At 44.0% G+C, this 20,498-nt stretch overlaps 1 protein-coding gene across 1 annotated transcript; it reads right to left on the bottom strand.

The window, feature by feature from the left end:
- Positions 1–2,939: 2,939 nt before the first annotated feature.
- LOC123826211 (serpin B13-like) lies at positions 2,940–18,236 on the bottom strand. Its single transcript, XM_045850184.1, has 8 exons — positions 18,106–18,236; positions 16,204–16,436; positions 15,617–15,673; positions 7,669–7,797; positions 7,159–7,276; positions 5,660–5,802; positions 5,299–5,454; positions 2,940–3,651 (listed from the first exon to the last, which is right to left on the bottom strand). Exons 2-8 carry the CDS (start codon positions 16,366–16,368, stop codon positions 3,247–3,249), a joined length of 1,173 nt encoding a protein of 390 aa, XP_045706140.1. The 5' UTR covers positions 16,369–16,436; positions 18,106–18,236; the 3' UTR covers positions 2,940–3,246.
- Between the last annotated feature and the right edge of the window lie 2,262 nt (positions 18,237–20,498).

The raw sequence follows: 20,498 nt of genomic DNA, 5'->3' as shown, positions 1-20,498 counted from the left end.
AGGGGGTTGACCAGAAGGCTCTGCAGCCACAGATTTCAGAGGGTCTCAGCAAAAACACACTTCTCACAGGAAACAGCCTCTCCCTGAACACAGAAAATAGCACAGTTTCTCTGGAAATCACTGGCCCAGGGCATAGGCAGTCCGGGCCAGCAGCAGGAAGCTGGAGAGCACAGAGGATGTGAGTCACCGGGGAATCACAGAGCCTCCAGCTTCCGCCGTGATGGAGAAAGCTGGAAGGAGTGTTAATTCCACCTTACAGGGGAAAAAAAAAAAACAAAGAAAAATCTTGATAACACACAAATTCTTAAGCCCATCACAAAGCTGTGAGTGCAAGGCCACCACCCAGCCTGAAACCTAAGGACAGACGATTGTCCCCAAGAAGAGAGACAGGACTCCAGCACTCACTGGCCTGGAGCAGAACGTGGGAGGAAGACAGGGACCCAGCCAAGTGCTGAAGGCCAAGCGTGGGCAGCAGCGGGGCATAGAACCCCTAGGAGCCTCGGACTCAGAGGGAATTTAGACCCACAAAAGTCCGTGGGTGTTCACGAGAGCCACATCGGGCTGGCTGGCAAGGAAGCCCTTGAGCTCCCTCCCTTGGCGCCTGCGGGGAAGTACAAACCAAACAAAAGGGTCTTGACCAGACGCAAAAAAATGCCGCTCAGCCGAGCCCAAACCCTAACTGCAACCAAGGCCTCCTGGAGCTCCAAAGCCAGGCGCCCTGCCACGCTCTCCCCAGAAAGCCTCATTATGTCACTAATCAATCTCTTCACCCCTCCTTGGTGCGTGTGTGGTACCACCAGTCTATCCCTTCCATCTCCATGGGACGACAACAACATCCCGTTATAGGACATCGATTCTTAATGCGATAAACACATGATGTGTCACAGAAGGTATCCTTGAGATCTATATAATCATATTAACCAATGTCACCCCAATAAATCTAATTAAAAAGTAAAAACTCACTGTAAGTGTAAGGACACACTTAGGTTAGAATGAAAGGATAGAAAAAGACATTCCATGCCCACACTAGTGATATGAAAGCCTGAGCAGTTATATTATTAGACAAATCAAATCTCAGGCAGGCCCATATTCAGGGGTGGGAAGACACAGAGGTCAGTAGGGGAACAGGGGAGCCAGAAACAGACCCGCACGTACATCTGCCACGAAGTCCCCAGGGCGATGAGTTCATCGAGGGAAGAATGGTCCTTTTCAAGAAATGATGCTGGAACAACTGAATGGCCGCATGAGCAGCAATGAGCCCCGAACCTTACTCAACAATAATTTACAATAAGTCATAGGTCTAAATGTAAACATTAGTGCCATAAATGTTCTAGAAGAAAGGCTTAGCAAGCTTGAGATATGCAAAAAAATTTCAAATAAGACAGAGAAAACACAGAAACCATAAAAGAAAAAATGAATGAACTGGACTCTGTTAAAATTTAAAACTGCTTAATGACACCAGAATTAAGTTCATAAAGCTGACACAGAACGTTTATTCAGAATATATCAAAAACAATTACAACTCAATCATAAGAAAACAATTGAATAAAAATGGGCAAAAATGTTGAATAGATGCTTCAGAAAAGAAGGTGTATGTGTACGGACAGCATGCACGTGAAAAGACTCTCACCACCACCGGTCACAACGGAAACACATAAATTAAAGCCACAATGGAGGGCAACTTCACACCCACTAGAATGGGTGTGGCAAAGAACACCAGGCACACCAGCCACTGGTGAGGCTGCCGAGCACCTGGAATGCTCCTGGGTTGCTCATAAGAGTGGAACATGGCACAACCACGTTGGAGAACATTTTGGCAGTTCCATATGAATTTCACCATATCATAGGACCGAGCAACACCCCCCGCCCAGGTGCCTACCCAAGAGAAATGAAAACGCGTGTCCACACAAAGACATACACACCCAAATATGCGTCATAGTATTATGTGTAGTAGCCAAACACTGGAAGCAACATAAATGCCCATCCATGGGTAAATACATAAACAAAATGTGGCTTACCCATACAATGGAATACTGTCTGTCAATAGGAGGTAACAAACTACTGATATCCCAACAACATTGATGATCTCGGTGCTCATCCAAAAAAGCTAGACACAAAAGAGAACATAGGATACAAATGCATTTGAATGCAACCCTGGAAATGACAAATCTACCCTGTAGTGACTGAAGACAGGTCAGCGGTTGCATGAGCTGGGGCTGTGTGGGGTGGTTGACAGGGAAACAGAACAAGGGAACCTTGGCGGGTGATGAAAATGTTCTGTATGTTGGGTGTGGTGGCGTTCGCACAGGTGTACACATTTATCAAAACTCATCAAGTTCACCCTGGCCTGTGTGGCTCAGCTGGTTGGACATTGTCCCGCAAACCAAAATGTCAAAGATTCCATTCCCAGTCAGGGCACTGCCCAGGCTGCAGTTCGCTCCCCAGTCAGGGCGTGTGAGGGAGGGAACTGATTCTCAGAATGATGTTTCCCTCCCTCCCTTTCTCCCTCCCTTCTCCTCTCTCTGGAATCAATGTTTAAAAAGAAAAAAAAAAATTTAAACTCATCAAGTTCTAGGATTAAAGTGAGCACATCTTATTTTATGATCGCACTGATTTCACATTATCAAGATGCTTATGCAATTGACCATGAATACTGCACTCTGTTAGAACAGAGGGTGAAAACATGGGCACCCTCTCTGCCTGGTATATTGCTTCACTTCATTCTGGCTTTTTGAGTTTTAATTTACATTCCACCTGTGTGTTTCTAAATTCTCTTTCCTATGTGCAGTTTGCTATACTATTTGCTAAGAAAGGAAAAAAATTACGCATGAGTTGAGTAAATTATTGTTTTATTTTACTTGTGCATTATCATCGGCCAAAATATTAGAACTGGAGGGACTCCCAAAATCACTATTCCATAGCCTTTACCAACAAGGCTATTTCTTTCATTCGTGCATAAAACTACAAGTCATTAATTTACCTTCAGAAGAAATCAACGGTATATTACAATGAGCCTTGATTTAACTCACTTTACACGTAACACAAGCAAAAGGACATTTCACTTTGAAAGAAAATTATAAACACACACACACACACACACACACACCCAGTGCAAACATTAAGTCATCAATTTGGTGGTAATATTGGAATGCAAGCAAGAAAAGCAACATTTTTTTTAAAGAATGGGCTATTTCCATAGTCGTATTAACACTCCCGCGCTGGTTTCCTGCCAAGCCAGTGGCCGGCCTAAGGAGAGGAAAATCGGCCGAAGAAGAGGACGCCGTTGGACGTGTTGTGCCTGATGAGGAACAGGAACGGGTGATCGCAGTGGACAGTTTCATAGCTGGGCCCTGAGGACACCCCATAGCTCGCCCCGGTGGCCGCTGTGGCCTCAGTCCCTTCCTCCGTCACCACCACAAAGGACCTGTGCAAGAACTTCTGGGCACTCAGCCCTGAGCGGGGGGACATTCCCGAATAGTCCGCCTGGTGCTCGTTGAAGGCCTCCCGCATCCCCAAGGCGGCCAGCGGCGCCTTCAGGTCGTAACTGTCTTCCAGGGCGAACCGCGGCAGGCGCAGGTCCACCGGCCTCCGCGCCATCTGCCCCGGCCTCGTCCACTCTTCCAGCTCCTCGGGACTGACTTCGTCTATGATCTGTTAAGAAAAAGGTGGGGGAGAATGGCACGATTATCAACAAAAGTTTGGGAGAGTGTAACACAGATTTGCACCAGTCAGAAATCATGAACTTCAGTGACAAAAGCAGAAAGTTCATTTTCACCAGACCTGTCTTTCTGTAGCAGGCACTTGCCTTATATTTCTCTATTTGAATGAACTGGGTGTATATGAAAAGTTAATAGCGTTTAGAGAATTTTTAAAGATGAAAAATGTAACTTCTCCTACATATTATTTCACAGTTGACTATTCCCCCCATGTCTTTGTATGCAATATATTATATATAATTTTTAAGATAAGATATGTTTGTATAAATATATAACATCATAATTAATATATTTACATATAAAAATACATATTCACATAGTTGCAATCACAGTGAATATCTATTTTCCTTATTCTAATGTAAACTTTTTACACTGCTGCACCTCTCTCCAAAATTTCTTCAAACTGATAGATATTTTCATCAAATTGATCAATTTTACCCAACATTAACCCATTCTTTTACAAGTATCTAGTACACATCACACATTAGGATTGATTGTGTAGATACAAAAATAATTATCATGATGAATGTCAAACTACATGTCCTAGTATATTGAATGCAGAAATTAGTAATTTGACTCAGACAATTTTTTTCTTCCAAATTATTTCTCTAGGATAATTTCCACAACTGGGGTTTTTGAGTCAGGGCAGGAATGCTCTTTAAGTTTTTCTACATACCGCCACTTTGCTGTCCTCAAGTATTTCTGACGGATCATGAAGGCTACTAGCTATGTCCTACAGCAACAGAACAGCATCCAGTATTACGATAATATACATCATAGGTGCTGTACTATTATAATACTGATGCTGTCTGTGTGTGTTATAGGGATAGAGATGGAGTATGGTATCTAGTCATTATAATACCACTACACATTAAAACTGTGAAGCCCATTTCACAGGTGGGAAAATATCGAGGTTCAAGGGAGTTAATTAGCTTCAAAGGACATAATGCTACTAAATACTTTAATAGAAAAGTGGGTAGGACTAAATCAAGGGGTACAAGATTAAGGATCCTTTGGACTTTGATTACTGTGTGTTAATGTAGGTCCATCTTGGTTTTAAATATATATATACTATTCTTTTCTGATAAGTGAGGTTGATTATGTGGGGGGTATGCTTGTGTGGCACGGGGGTGAATGGGAAATCTCTGTATCTTCTCAATTTTGTCATAAACCTAAAACTTTTTTAAAATTGAAGGTCTAAAAGTTTTCAGAAGATCTGAATAGCATGCAAAATTTGCTGAATATGTGCACATGTGATTTTTTTCTGGGAAAAAATGGTGCCTAGATAATCAACCATTTCTCAGAATGTGGGGCAATCTTTACCATCCCCCTGTGACCTTAATGAACATTTTAGCTCATTCCCAAATATCTTAATGCTGGTGGTTCTCTGTAAACCTCATGACATTGATGATTCCTCGTTAGACATCCTGCGCAGACTCAGAAATATTTCCACAGGGTGCTGCCAGACACCGGCTCCGAATCAGAAGCGCCCCCCCACCCCCGTCCAGGCCCACCCAGAACAAGCTCTGAGACGCAGAGCCTCCGAAAATGACAGCAAGAATGGGGAGACTCGAGGCCTTACCTTCTCCAGGCCGTCGATGTCATTGGGCAGCAGCACAAACAGGCTTAGTTCACTGTTCTTATAGGGAATGCCCAGAATCTTGGCCTGCAGGTCCTCCAGGAAAGCGAAGCTAAAGGTGTGGCGCTGGGTCATCATCAGCACCGGTTTACTCGTGTCCTGCAACAAGTGAGCAGAGCACAGCATGTCAAAAGGGGCCTAAGACAACCAGGCGCGCTCACCAAAATCATGCGCTCCACCTAAACCGTGTTAATGCTCAGAGCCTCCCACTCAGCATCTGCTGTCCGCCCCGTGCCACGACTGAAGTCCACTGCCAGAATTTGCATCCCGTGTATAAGCATGCCCCAGGTATAAAGGACCATACCTTATCCAGCCAGAATTCCTCCTCCTTGGTATGTTCTTTCTTAAACTCCCTGTCCCACTGCCCTTTAAAATACACGGCGTTGACCAGCACCAGCTTGATGGAGCTGCTCAGAGCAGCATCTGGAAACAGGTCCTTGATTTTCTCTGCAAACAAACCACCACCACCACCAAGTTGGCCCGTTGTGGAAATTACACGCGATATGCATGGTAGACACGGTGTGGGTGGACTTCACTGGCCACCAAAGCCTGAGCCAGCTCAGCACCGGCAGGCCCCGCCTACAAAGGCTTCACAGGACGATCTCACTGCCCACTGCCTACATATTCCATGGGATGGCTTGGGGTGTGAAGGTTCAAGAGCTCAGGCTCTGAGATCAGACGGCCTCTGTGAGCATCCCCTTTGCGTCTTATCAGCAGAGGAACCTTGGGCAAGTTATTTAAGCTCTCTGTGCCTCAGTTTCCACATCTGTAGAACAGGGATGAAACCTGCCAATAGGGTGGTCGAAGGGAGTAAATAATCTAATACATGAACAGAATGTAGATCACTATCCACCTCCCAATAAAGCACTCGGCAAAGGTTAGCTCTTACTATTTTTACCCACTTCACAGAGTTACCACCGGAGATTTCCAGATTCTTATTTTATTGGAAAAGGAGCTCATGTTTTTGTCTCTGGTTTCAGCCCATCTCGCACTAAACTCTAAAGAATGCTGCCTTAAGCTAACTTTTTGACACTTTTTTTCCTGCTTTCTTTCCACTGCTTTTCCTTTGGACTAACTATGAATAAAAATGTACTCTGAAATAACAGGTGTCTTCTGGATAACTAGAATAAAAAATATGATCTAAAACTCTAACACCGAAGTATCAGCTATCACCCTCCCCCAGAGAGTACTTGCTTATTTCCTCTCCTCCCTGGTGTTTCTTGTGTGTTGGGCTCATACTAGGTAGGAAATGGGGAGGGGAGGAGGCAGGGAGACTTAGTCAAGTTCTCTGCTGCGCATGGGGCTGCAAGTTATCAATCCCACATGTTGCTCCAGCAGCCCTAGGCAGGCCCATCTGTAGGTAACAAAAGTAGCTCTTGATGGGAGAGCCAAATGTTTCTCACTTGATAAAGAGGAAGGAACCCCTCTATGACATTTAAACTGAAGGACCCAGACTTGGAAAGAAAGGGTGTGATATAAAGAAAAGGACGTGAACCCCAGAGAGACGTGAGCCCAGTTTTAGGGGCCTCGAGATAGCGTGATCCACAACCACATGTAAATAGTTCTCCACCAAGTCCTCCCATGTTCTAGGAACCCCTCCCCAGTTCTCTCAACTATTTGCAGGGCCTTCCCCCACTCCTCACGCCCAAGCTGCCTTTGCAACCCTGAAAAATCCCTACCAAGGCTCCTCCCGGAGCTCGTCCCCACCCCCCCACACACCCTACGCAGCACCAAGCTTGGGGCTTCACTCACAGCGGGCGCTCAAGAAGCATTTTTATGATGAACGACCCATCCATACTCTACCATGTGTTTGGCTTTCAACCCAGGAATTAATCTTCTTTCGACTTTCATCTGCCGCATTTATAAAATCAACAGGTTCCAGAGAAGCATGGTAATATTTTTCAACATAATCTAAGTATTTCTTTAGGAGAAACGGGGAAGGAATAGAAAGAGGGTGAATTTCACTTTATCCATTGCCAACATCTCTAAATAAGTTTAGCAGTACATCAAGATCACCAACGTGGTAAGCAGGGGTTTTGAGGATCGGGGCAAATCATTTTGAGTATTTCCATGCACATGTACATTGAGGCAGGTACAGGAGAGTTAAAGCAAAAATCAGAATTCAACTTTCAAGGTTAAAAAGGAGCTCTCAAAGGGCCTGGATGTTGGAAAAACAGGCAGTGGGGACAGCAAGGGATCCAGGCCAGGCCAGGCAGCCCACAGAGGCCACATGTCTCCAGGACCCACAGTCCCAACAGGGCCATCGGCCACTCACAAATACCTCACCGAGGCGGTGGACACAGCAAAACTTACTTGAAGGAAAAGGTATGTCTTTTCTCCAAACAACCTGTTGGCTATTTTCAGTTCATGATTATTAGTGACTTTGTTTATTTCACTCAGAAACATTTGGAATTGGTGGTGTATCTCTTCTGTCTTCTCAATCTTCAAAATCAAAACAAAAACTCAGTGAGTTATCTGAGCAAAAGCAAACCCAGATTCTGCCCCAAGAAGACATGGTTGCTGGCTCCTTCCCTCAGCTCGACAGCCTTGAGGATGGCCGGTGAGGTTAGCGTGGCCCCTGATGTCAGGGGCTTTGACACAAATCAGATGATAATGTAAGTCGCAAGCAATCCCAGCTCCACACAGAAGCCCGCTCCTGCGCCCAACAACACAGATCTGGTTTTCTAGTTCAGGTTGCATTTTTCATCTCAAATGTAATTGCCCTCGAAATGTCTCATATGCTTCCTTTTAGCTTCTCACAACACTAAGCACCTGAGGAAAGGAGGTGATTCCTTAGATGGCTTCTATCCCCTTCAAGTTTAGCAATATCTGTTCAAGGCAGTGGGTTTTTAAAAAGTGACTGGGGCAACTGTAATAGCATAATCAGTCTGATAAAAAATATAAATTAAAAAAAAAAGGTGAATCCAGAATCTGAAGTACCACAGACAGACACCAGGGGGGAGATCCTGAGTAGACACCACAAACTTCTCCAATTAGATTACAGGCACACAAGCCCAGAGAAAATGCATCCCCAGAAAACACTTAAGACGTCCCCACCTGGTTTGAGGAAAGCATCCAAGAGGTTTGGGGAAAGGGGGGCTTAAGGAGTGAAAGAACCATTCTGCCTCTAGAGTTCCCCAGCCCGCTGTTTTTCCCTAGATCCTCTCCATGGGCTGAGCTGCCATCCCAGTTTCCGGCTCCTGAGTCGGGCAACCCTGTGACCCACTCTCCAGATCTTCCATCCTGCTGCTGGCATTTCTCCTGATTAAAAAGTAGCGATTGCTGACAACCAAGGACCAGTTCGGTTCTCAATGGGTTTTTCCAACAATTACAACCAACTTTTACTGAAGTCCCTAGTTGGCTCATCCCCCTAAATGTGTAGACAAACCCTAATTGTTTGCAGCTCCTCATTCCAAAACTGGACATCGAGGCCAGAATTAAGTTGTATAGTGGTGATTTGAAATGCAATAAAGTTTTAAATTTTTTTTAAAAGAAGACATCTTCAAAATCTCTAGTCAGCCTCCTTCTAAAAAGTTTTTCCTGTATGGCTGAGTTTCCAAATGCCGAAGTGCCAAAGAAATGAGGAAACATGACTCAATCAAAGGAAGAAGTTAAATCAACAACCTAAGTGGACATCTCAGATTTCTAGAAATATACAACTGACCAAGACTTAATGATGAAGAAAAGTGAACAGAAATAACTAGTAAGAAGACTGAATCCATAATCAAAACCCTCTGATAAAGAAAAGTCCAGAACCAGATAGCTTCATTGGAGAATTTTACCAAATATTTAAAGTCTTCCAAAGACTTGAAGAGGAGGGATCACTACAAAACTCATTCCATGTGACCAGCATCACCGTAACACCAAAACCACACAAAGGCATAAGAGGAGAAAACTAGGTACCAATACTCGATGGATATTGATTCAAAAATCCTCAAAAAAATACTAGCAAATCAAGTTCAACAGCACATTAAAAGGGTTATACATCATAACCAAGCAGGATTTACACCTGGAATGCAAGGATGGTTTAACTTCTGGAACTCAATCAGTGTAATACAATACATTAACATTAAAAAAACAAAACCGACATGACCATCTCAACTGATGTAGAAAAAGCATTTGACAAAATTCAACACCCTTTCATGATAAAAGCGCCCAACAAACTAGAAATAGAAGAAATTAGCCTCAACATAATAAAAGCCGTGTATGTAAAGCCCACAGATAATATCACACTCAATGGTGAAAGGAAAGTTTTTCTTCTAAGATCAGGCAAAGATGTTGACTCTCACCACTACTATTTGACATATTCAGCATAGGAAGTCCTACCCATAGAAACTGGGGAAGAAGATAACATAAGAGAAATGCAGTCAAGATGACAGCATAAGAAGACATGGCTCACCTCTTCGCACAACCATATCAAAATTACAACTAAAATATGAAACAACCATCACTCAGAACCATCAGAAATGAGTTGAATGGAAGTCTGACAACTATTGAATGAAAGAAATCACACCCATCCAGACGCGGAACAGGTTGGTTCCTCGCCCACATGTGGTGGATAAAAATTCGGGAGGGCTATCTCGGGAGCAAGGAGTACCAGCCATACACCAGGCCCCCCGGCCCAGGATTCCAGTGCCAGGAAGGTAAGTCCCCACAACTTCTGGGTGCAAACACCAGCAGGGATTGAGTCAGTACAAGAAACTACTGGAACTCTGAGCAGTTCCTCATAAAGAACCCACAAAGACTCACCTACTCAGACTCACTCCCACTGAGCTCCAGCACTGGGGCAGCAGCTTGAAAGGCAGCAGTGGTACACAGGGAGAAACTGAAGTGTCTGGCATCAAGGTGAACTGAGGTCATTGTCCCTTTTCTAAACCCTCCCCCCACAGAGCCAGCAAGCTGGTACCACGTCTGAGACTCCATCAACCTGGCTAACACTATTTGACTAGTCTTGGAGATCCCCAGAGACTCTGCCTCACCCAACTTACAGGCCCACCCATGCTGCTCTCCTATATGAATGGCTGGTCCTGGCGTTTGTTTCCCAACTTCCTAAATCCTATCAAACAAGCAACAGCCAGCTTCAGTGAGCCCCAGGCCCAGCACCAGCAGCAGCCAGCCTCAATTCACAGCTTGGCTTTGCCTAGGAATCTCCAAGCCCAGCATGAGTAGCAGCCATCTCAGATTGATTTATAGCTCAAGCAAGCTGGCCCTGGGCAAAACATAGATGGGAGCTGATCTTGGCCTGCACCACCTGGGAAATCCCAGGGCCAGTGCACCCACTGGATAGCCACAGACCACATCAGAGCACTACCACCCTGTCCCTCTATAGCTGATCCTCCACAGAGGACAGAGGTTGGTGGTCAGTGGTCACAGCCAGTCCTTGCAACTGACTGCCCTGGGTAAATCCCTCCCACTGATCTGCCAACAGCAACCAAGGCTCATCTACAAGAGGGGGGTGTACTCATCCCACATGAAAGGTGCACCTTGAGTACCCAGCTTGAGTGATAGGGGAGATTGTGTCACTGGACCCTATAGGACACCTACTACATTGGGGCACAATAGCAAGACACAGAGTCAAAGCAGTTCTACCTAATACATAAAAACAAACACAGAGAGGCTGCCAAAACAAGGAGACAAAGAAACATGGCCCAAATGAAAGAACAGATCAAAACTCCAGAAAAAGAGTTAAATGAAATGGAGATAAGCAATCTATCAGATGCAGAGTTCAAAACACTGGTTATAAGGATGTTCAAGGAACTTAGTGAGGACCTCAGCTGCACAAAAAAGATCTAGTGCGAAACAAAGAATTCACTTAGAACAGTAGAGTGGATGAAGCCGAGAATCAAATCAATGATTTGGAACACAAGGAAGCGAAAAACAATCAATCAGAACAACAAGAAGAAAAAGGAATCTAAAAAAATAAGGATAGTATAAAGCAGCCTTTGGGACACTTCCAGAGGTCCAACATTCACTTGATAGAGGTGCCAGAAGGAGAAGAAAAAGAGCAAGAAATTGGAAATCTATTTGAAAAAATAATGAAAGGAAACTTCCCTAATGTGGTGAAGGAAATAGACGCGCAAGTCCAGGAAACACAGACTCCCAAACAAGATGGAGGCAAAGAGGCCCACTCCAAGACACATCATAATTAAAATGCCAAAGTTTAAAGATAAAGGGAGAATTGTAAAAGCAGCAAGAGAAAAGAAGTTAGTTACCTAGAGGGGAGTTCCCATAAGACTGTCAGCTGATTTCTGAAAAGAAACTTGGTAGACTGGAAGGAATTGGCAAAAAAATAGTCAAAGTCATGAAAAGCAGGGACCTACAGCCAAGATTGCTCTACCCAGTAAAGCTGTCATTTAGAATCGAAGGGCAGATAAAGAGCTTCCCAGACAAGAAAAAAACAAAGAAGTTCATCCTCACCAAACCATTATTATATGAAATGTTAAAGGGACTTATTTAAGAAAAAGAAGATCAAAACTATGAACGACAAAATGACAAAAAATACAAATCTATCAACAATTGAATCTAAAAACACAAACTAAGCAAACAAGAACAGAGACAGAATCATGGGTACAGAGAGCATTTTGATGGTTGCCAGATGGGAGGCAGGCAGGGGAGAATGGGTGAAGAGGTGAGGGGATTAAGAAGTATGAATAGGTAGTTACAGAACAGCCATGAGGATGTAAAGTACTGTATATGAAATGGAGTAGCCAGAGAACTTGTACGTAAGACCCATGGACATGAACAATAATGGGGGGATTGCCTGAGGGAGTGGGGGATTCTGGGTGGAGGGGGGGCAGTGAGGGGAAAGTCAGGACAACTGTAATAGCATAATCAATTAAATATAATTTTTAAAAAGAGAGATGCAAATTAAAAATAAAAGAAGTAAAATAATGTCTATACACAGATGACATAATCTTATATGTAAAAAGCCTTAAAGATTCCACAAAAAAATATGTTATTACTAACAAATTAATTCAGCAAAGTTGCAGAATACAAAATCTACATTCAAAATCTGTTACATCTCTATACATTAGCAATGACCAATCCAAAGAAGAAAATAATTCCATTTACTAAAGTATCAAAAAGGATAAAATACTTATGCATAACTTAACTGAGGAGGTGAAAGATTTGTACACTGAAAACTATAAAAAAAATTGCTTTAAAAAATTAAAGATACAGATAAATGGAAAGATAGCCCATACTAGTGATTGGAGGATGTCATACAGTTAAAATATTTGTACTACCCAAAGTGCTGTGTAGTCACAACGCAATCCCTATCAAAATCCCAATGGCATTTTTTTAAGAAATGGGGGAAAATCCTAAAATTCATATGAAATCTCTAGGGACCCCAAGTAGCCAGAGCAATCTGGAAAATGAAGAACAAAGTTGGAGGTCTCACATTTCTGGACTTCAAAACATACTACAAAGCCTTAACAGGCAAAATGATGTGGTACTGGCATAAAGAAAGCTACATGGACCAATGGGAATAATACATAGCCCAGAAATAAACCCTCACTTAAATGACAAATTAATTTTCAACAAGGGTGCCAAGACTACACAATGAGAAAAAAAAAACATCTATTTGACAAAAGGTGCTTGGAAAATCTAATATCCACATGCAAAAGAATGAAGTTGGACCTTTACCTTACACTATATACAAAAAAAAAAATACTCAGAATAGGTTAAAGACCTAAAATAAGACCTACAACTATAAAACTGTTCGAAGAAGAAGACAAGGGGTAAACTTTAGGAAACTGTGTTTGGTAATGATTTCTTTGAGTATGACATCGAAAGCACAGACAACAATAGCAAAGATAAACAAATGGAATTATACCAAATTAAAAATCTGCTCATCAAAGGATACAGTCAACAGAGTGAAAAGGCAAGCTGCTTAATGAAAGAAAATACTTGCAAATCATAAATTTGATAAGGGGTTAACATTCAAAATATATAAAGAACTTCTATAACTCAACAACAACAAAAAGAACCCAATGGGGAAAAAAATGGACAAAGAACTTGAATAAACAATGCTCCAAAGAAAACATACAAAGAGTCAACAGCATATGAAAAGATGCCTGACATCACTAATCATAAGCGTGCAAATCTCAAAACCACAATGAGATATCACCTCACACCCGTTAGGATAGCCGCTATCGAAAGAACAAGGAATAACAAGTGTCTACTAAGGATATAGAGAAGTTAGAACCCTTGTGCACTGTTAGTGTGAATTTAAAATAATGTGGCTGTCACAGAAAACAGTATGGAGGTTTCTCAAAATTTAAAAATAGAACTAACATATGGTCCAGCAATCATATTTCTGGGAACATATCCAAAAGAATTCAAAGCATCATCTCAAAGGGATATTTGCACATCTACATTCATTGTAGTATCATTCACAACAGCCAAGGGCTGGAAGCAACCCAAATGACCATCAACAAATGAATGGATAAAGAAAATGTGGTCAATACATTCCAAGGAATATTATGCAGCCTTTGAAAAGGAGGAAATGCTGTTACTTATGTCAACATGGATGAATCTCAATGCCATTATGGTAAACAAAGCAAGCTAGTCTCACACACACACACACACACACACACACACACACACACACAAATGGCGTAAGCTTCCAGTCATAAAGTATCTGAAGTAGCCACAATGATAGAAACAGAAATTATCAATCAATCACCAGGCCTTGGCAATTTTACACCCAGATTCTGAACAGAATATTAGGTGTGTGTTTCTGAATTTATACAAACTCTTCCAGAGAATAACAAAGAGGAAACATCTCCCCCCATGGCCTAGAGATACCTTGATAACAAAACTAGAAAAGGACAGGACAAAGCACAGTATCACAGATTGATCGTGTTTAAAACATAAATTTTTAAAAGCTACCTAACAAAGTATAACCTGATCTGATTCAATAGTGTGTATATATTTTTTAAAAATGTGACCAAGTTGATTATCCCACAAATGCAAAATTGACTTAATGTTAGAAACTCTTAATGTAATTCATTCTGTTGACAGATAAAAAAAGCATTGATCACCAATAGACACAGAAAAATATATACATATGTCTATCAGCATGGAAAGATGGATGGATGAACATGGACGGCTGGGGACTGTAAGGCTGGTGGGATCTCCAGTCCCACCATCTCTGTACAACTGTATGACATGGGTCTGTATCCACTGCGGGGAGGAAAAGATGTTGGTGTCATCCTTTCAGCAAATGTTGGGTGACATTTGATAAAGTGGAACATGCCTACACCCTACCTCCCAGATACATACTATGGACGAGCGCTGTCTCTCAGAAATAAAACGCCAGCCTCCAACATGAGCCACACATACTGTCTTAAAATTTCTAGTATCTATGTTCTTTTTTTTTCTCTCAAAAAAAATGCTCTCAAACAGCTATGCTCATTGACTGGGGGACAGCGAAGCCCTATCTGACCCAACTCTGCTGACAAAACCTGGAAGGAAGCCTGACTCTCCACATGCACACCTGAGGACCCCAGAGAACCTGGCCGCGTGGGATGGTGAGATGAACAGCCCGTGTGGCCGGGTGACTTGACCCCTGGCTTTGTGAGGGTCTGGGACTGCGCTGTGACAACTGTCAGGGCAGACGTGCCCTTCCTGAGAGCTCTGACCACCTCCAAATGCCAGTCCCGACCTATGAACTTAACCTCTCTCCCACGTGTGCATGCTCTGTCCTTTGAATGACAAATGTTTCAGCCCCAGAGCTGGAAGAAGCCCCAGGAACACATTAGTTCTGTGCTAATATTTTTTTAAATAAAACATCAGAGCAGGGGTGAGGGACTTAAAATAAAAATACAATGTACTAACAATACCACCTACTATTATCACCACCACCACTGGGTAAGTCACCAGCGTGTTGCAGACACTCTGCTGGACACTTTCCAAAGGCCCAGAGAAGATGAATAACTTGCCCAAAGCAGTACAGCTATTCACTCACTGGGCCAGGATTTGAACCCCCAATCTGTTTAACTCCAAACCCATCCACTCTGCTGTAGGGACTTTTCAGTCTGTTAGCCTTTCCAGCATCCCTCATAGTGGTTAGCATGAATCGAAGTTCAGGTCTCTTCTTAATACTCGGGGTTTATTATCATCACACAACCCTAGTAACATTATGTCACTGGGGTGATTATTGCTGCTTAAAAATAAGTATTACCTCTTCCACACAGTTCCCCCGGGAGCCCACATGTATAAAGCAACCTTAGTGAAGGTGATCAGGCTTGTCTCCCACCTCTTTCTCTTCAGCTTTGATTCCTGAGCTTTCTGTGTCTTGTTCAGAGAAAAGCACCTGGAAGGGACAGAAGACATCATGACGGGGTCAGAGCAGAGCAAACCTCCCACGGCATCAGTCAGGGGCAAGTGGACATTTGCTAAAGACACCGCAGGGGCACACAGGTCACATCCGCCTCCTTGCAAAACCATGAAAAGCTCTGGCCGCCTTCAGAGGAGCCCAGCTGGCCCGGCCGTGCCTGTGTTCATCTTTGATGTGTCATGTGTACCCTCCTGGGGATTATGCAACTTGTCCCAGTAGGTACAGTTCTTCACGCTCCGTCTTTAATTAGGAGGTTGATGGCTTTGGACAGGGCCACACACCCAGCTATCACCCAAAGGAATCTCAAGCACCAGGGAGCGGACAGCCTGGTGGAATTTGGAGAGGGAAGACCGTGTGACTGATAGACCTGAAACTGCTCCACGCTCACACGCTTCCTTTGTCTCCTGGCCCATGGGTCAGGAGGAGCACGTTTTCGAATTGATTCGAGAAGGCTCACCCCAGAAAAGAGACTGTGTCTAAAAAGTCAGGCAGCCCACCCTACTCACCTCCCGCAGCTGGGCAGCCGTGGCCCCGCGGGCCCCCAGGAGGAGCATGCCGATGGCGGTGGAGATGCTCACGGGGGAAAAGACGATGTTGCCCTTGTGTACTTTGCTCAGCTCTTTGAAAAGATCAAGGCCAAACCGAGTGGTCACGGCGCCTAGCGACTCCATGACGATTCCAGCAAGATCCAGAACAGCAGCAATGATCAAAACTCATGCAAAATAATACTGAAGGTGAACTGTATTTGAAAGATGCCATTTAGAAGAAAAAGAAAAAGAAGAAAACCCAAATGAGCAACTTTTCACTTGACTGAATTGCTTTAGGTCCAGGGAACCCTTCCTGCTTCTCTCCCTCTCCTGCACTGGTCCAGGGAAGAGGGGTTTTGAAATATTTCCACAAACGAAGCCCTGGCTGGCGTAGCTCAGTGGATTGAGCGCAGGCTGCGAACCAAAGCATCGCAGGTTTGATTCCCAGTCAGGGCACATGCCTGGGTTGCAGGCCGCGGCCCCCAGCAACCGCACATTGATGTTTCTCTCTCTCTCTCTCCCTCCCTTCCCTCTCTAAAAATAAATAAATAAAATCTTTAAAAAAAAAAGAGAAATATTTCCACAAATGAATCAAGTTCAGACACTGAGCGAGGCCTGGATTTGAGCTGCGGAATTCTCAGAGAGTATTTCAGACAACACCTCTGCTGACCACGCCAGTGGCTGTGAACCCTTGGGGAGGTGCTAGATGCGCTGACGGCACTGGTCCCGAGTGATTTCAAGGGTGCACGCCTACCTCCGAACTAAGTTATGTCCATTAAATAGGTAAGCCTTGTATATGTCCATTATATCTCAGTAAAGTGTTTTCCTGAAGGAAAAAAAAATAGGGATTTCCACCCTCTGGGTGAAAGGTCCTCGCAGCCTGCTTCTCCCCGCTCCACTTGGCCAGAGCCGAGCATCAGCCTGGGACCATCTAGCGCTTCTCGGCTCTCACGCCCCCAAGGGGCAAGGTCACTGCCTTCCGTGGTTTGCTTCTCCTGCTTGCTCTCAGAACCTGCCTGCGCCTGCCTTTGCCTGCCTGCCTGCCCGCCGCCCCTTCCCTGAGGCGCGCTCCCCAGGCAGGCGCAGGGCTTGCCCTCCGCGTTAGGCGTTCGGCTCGTCCAGGTGCTGGACCTGCTGCCAGGCGAGGGGAAGGCGGAGGAGGACGCCGCCAAGAGATCAGTCTGCCACTCTGATCCTTTCAATGGACTCACAATGCAGAGGGCGGTTGGGTACATTCCCTCCCCGAGACCCCAGCCCCCCGATGTATGGACGCTTGCCTCTGGGCTTGGTTTCCTCAGCCGCACCGCACTGATGCGTCTCTGGCCACAGATTATTCAGCAGAGTGAAAGGGCTTCCTTTTTTAAATGACTTTCTATATTGTTGCCAGTTTGCACCCTGCATTCACATTACTTTTGTTATCTCATCAAAAACAACATTTAGGAACAATCAATATTTACCAAAAATATATTAGCTATCTTCTCCACCTCTAAATAGATATGTTATAATCAGTGGATAAAGGCTTTAAGAAAAAGTTTTCAAACAACAATGAGATTCAGGCAGAATAAATTTTTTGACAGCCTATACATACTGTAGGGGATCTTTTCAATCAAGGGCCCACCTGCCCTGAGGCATCCGACACCTGCTGGTAAAACTTCCATTTCCCCCAGGTTTCCTGGCACAGGGCCCTTGCAGGTTAACCCAGAAATGCAATGAATCAACTCACTGTCAAACAACATGTAGAAGATACAATATCATGGCCGTATAGACACTGAATTAAATGAAACCACCCCCAGGGAAGTTATGCCCAATAGAAGCTCTTCTTTCAAACCGACATTCTCAAAACACAAAAGGTCTTCGGTGGGAGCGGGAGAAAGGACGTACCTGGCTCTTGGGCAGATGGAGGGAGCTGAGCCCGGCCCCAGGGAGCGTGTGTAAAATGAGTCGCTGGGTTCCTTAATTTCTCTCTGGCTCGCCGCCTCTCCCTAGTCATTATCGTTTTTGCATTTCCAGTGAAACAACCTTTGGTTTCTCAATGACGATTTCCCTCATAAATCCCTCACACAAGTTTTACAACAAAATTAGGGACGGAATTTCCTCTTTCATTCATGCGTGGCCATGAAGTTAGGCACTCGGAGTTGTCAGCAAGGTACGGGGAGCTGTAGCGCGAACAGTGCACATATTAGACACAGAGGAAGAGAGCTGCAACTTCAACCTCCTCCAAAATCCCTTAGAAATTCTTCTGGGGATCCAGGTACAAAGAAATCTAAATTAACCAGAAAACAAAATAAGACTAAAAGCAGGAGCTCAACCCAGGACCACTGGCAGCAATAGAATGGCCAAGTTATCATATTTTGTTGTGTATAAAAAAATTTTTGCCCAAATTTTTTAGGGAAAAATAAGGGTATGCATTATACATGGGTAGTACTAATTCCATATCTATACAAATGTTTTTAATTTTTTTATTTATGCTAATGAATTAAAAGTGTAGCTCTGGAAAGCAATAACGATATCCGTATGCAAAATAATAACCTGGAATATGATCATCGATTTTGTTACTAAATATAAATAAATAACTGAATTAAAGTGGAAGGGTTTTTTTGCCTGAAAGTTTGGGCTAAAAAACGTGGGTGCACATTACACACAGCAAAATACGGCACATACGGTATGACCCAGGTTGGGGGGAGACCTTGAGAAGTCCCTCGACCATAATGCTGTCGGGAATCCTCTGAGGAGAGCTGGTTCTCCGCCTTGGGTGCACATTAAAATTTCCTGGGGAACTTAAAAAAGGAAAGACAATGCCCAATCCCCTCCCACACAAAACTGAGTCAGAGTCTCTGGGACGGAAACCTGCTGTCCAAATTTTTAGCAGCCCGAGGTCGGAGCTGCTGGTTTCATGGCCACATGAAGCTCTCCATGAATGCACACTTATTTACCACAGGTGTACAGAGCTCCGTCCTGACAAGCCCAGCCTTTCTAATTACGTTAACTCTGCAGTTGCATTACGTGGGGGGTGCCAAGCCCAGAGAAGAAAATGAAAGGAAAAAATCTTGCTAGAAAAGTGGTGAGAAAAAATCGCGAGAAAAGTTGGAGTGGGCAGCTACACAAACACACACACACACACACACACACACACACACCAGCTGTGGTTCTGCAGCAGCCTGTTCATGAATTATGAAATCTCCCATTTTAATTCATTCAGTAACTCAGAAGACTCATTGAGAGTCTTCTATGTACTAGACGTTGGGCTAAGCGTCAATGATTCATAAACATCCAACAAGCTCACTGATTTCAGGAAAACAACACTACTAAAAAAAAAAAAAAACCTCAACAGGAAATCCCACCTCCCAATTCTAGTTTTTCCTGCCAACCTTAAGGCGCCCCTACAGGCTCTGCTAGCTCATTAAAAGCAAGAACACTTGGACACGGGTATAGAGGTTCGTCTTTGCCACCCAGCACTGAATCCTAGAAGAACACCTCCGCTCTTCCCTCTGAGTGTCTGCCTAAAGAAGCAGCTCAGCTCGGTGATGCAGCTTCCAGGGGCTAGCTGTGTCAACCTCAGTACACACAGTCTGCCTCCAAAAAATGAAGACGTATTTTAATCTCTGCTCATTAAGCAAACTCACAGCAGTGTTAATCACTTCTGCTTTCTAACTGTCACTGAGAAATACACAAACTGAGGAGGGTTTGGAAAGAATTAGCATTGAGTTATGGAGTTACCCCTGGATGCTAATGAAATGAAAAAACAAACAAAAACTCATAGACATGGACAACAGTGTGGGAGTGACCGGGGGAAGGGGGTGGGAGCAGTAAAGGGGAAAGGGGGGTCCAATCTATGGTGACGACAGAAGATGTGACTCTGGGTGGTGGGCACACAAGGCAGTACACAGATCAGGTATCATAAAAATGTGCACTTGAAACCGATATAATTTTCAAGATCAATGCCTCCCAATAAATAAATTGTTTTAAAAAGAAAAGAGATGGCATGAAATCCTTGAGCTGGCAATAATGCTCTATGTGTCATATCCCTATCAGTTTGCCTTCTGATTCCTTTCTCCGGAACCCCAGACTCCCTGTTCCATTGCCCAGTTATGTCCATATGCCCTCAGCTTCTGTCTAAAGTATGTTCTCTCCCACCGGCTTTCACAGGGACGCCTGACACCACCACGTCCCACAAAGTCTCCACTGGGGACAGCCAATGAGACTTTGAGCTCAGGAAGCAAGGTGCCCATTGGAAGTCTCTCTCCTGCTCTTGTTTCTCCCAAGCCATTCTTCCT

Source organism: Phyllostomus hastatus, unplaced genomic scaffold (assembly GCF_019186645.2).
Source record: "Phyllostomus hastatus isolate PE091 unplaced genomic scaffold, TTU_PhHast_1.1 phas_contig_80, whole genome shotgun sequence".
In the NCBI taxonomy this organism is placed as follows: domain Eukaryota; kingdom Metazoa; phylum Chordata; class Mammalia; order Chiroptera; family Phyllostomidae; genus Phyllostomus; species Phyllostomus hastatus.
Note: the sequence above shows the minus strand (reverse complement) of the source record. Positions and strands in the feature narration are given on the sequence as shown.

Bases quoted from the DNA above. Each gene is read 5' to 3' on its own strand.
- LOC123826211 (XM_045850184.1), bottom strand. From the start codon at position 16,368: ATGGAGTCGCTAGGCGCCGTGACCACTCGGTTTGGCCTTGATCTTTTC. The intron at 7,798-15,616 runs GTGGGAGACAAG...TTGATTTTGAAG, and splicing joins TCAAAGCTGAAGAGAAAGAG to ATTGAGAAGACAGAAGAGAT. The intron at 5,455-5,659 runs GTATGGTCCTTT...CACTTGTTGCAG, and splicing joins AGGAATTCTGGCTGGATAAG to GACACGAGTAAACCGGTGCT.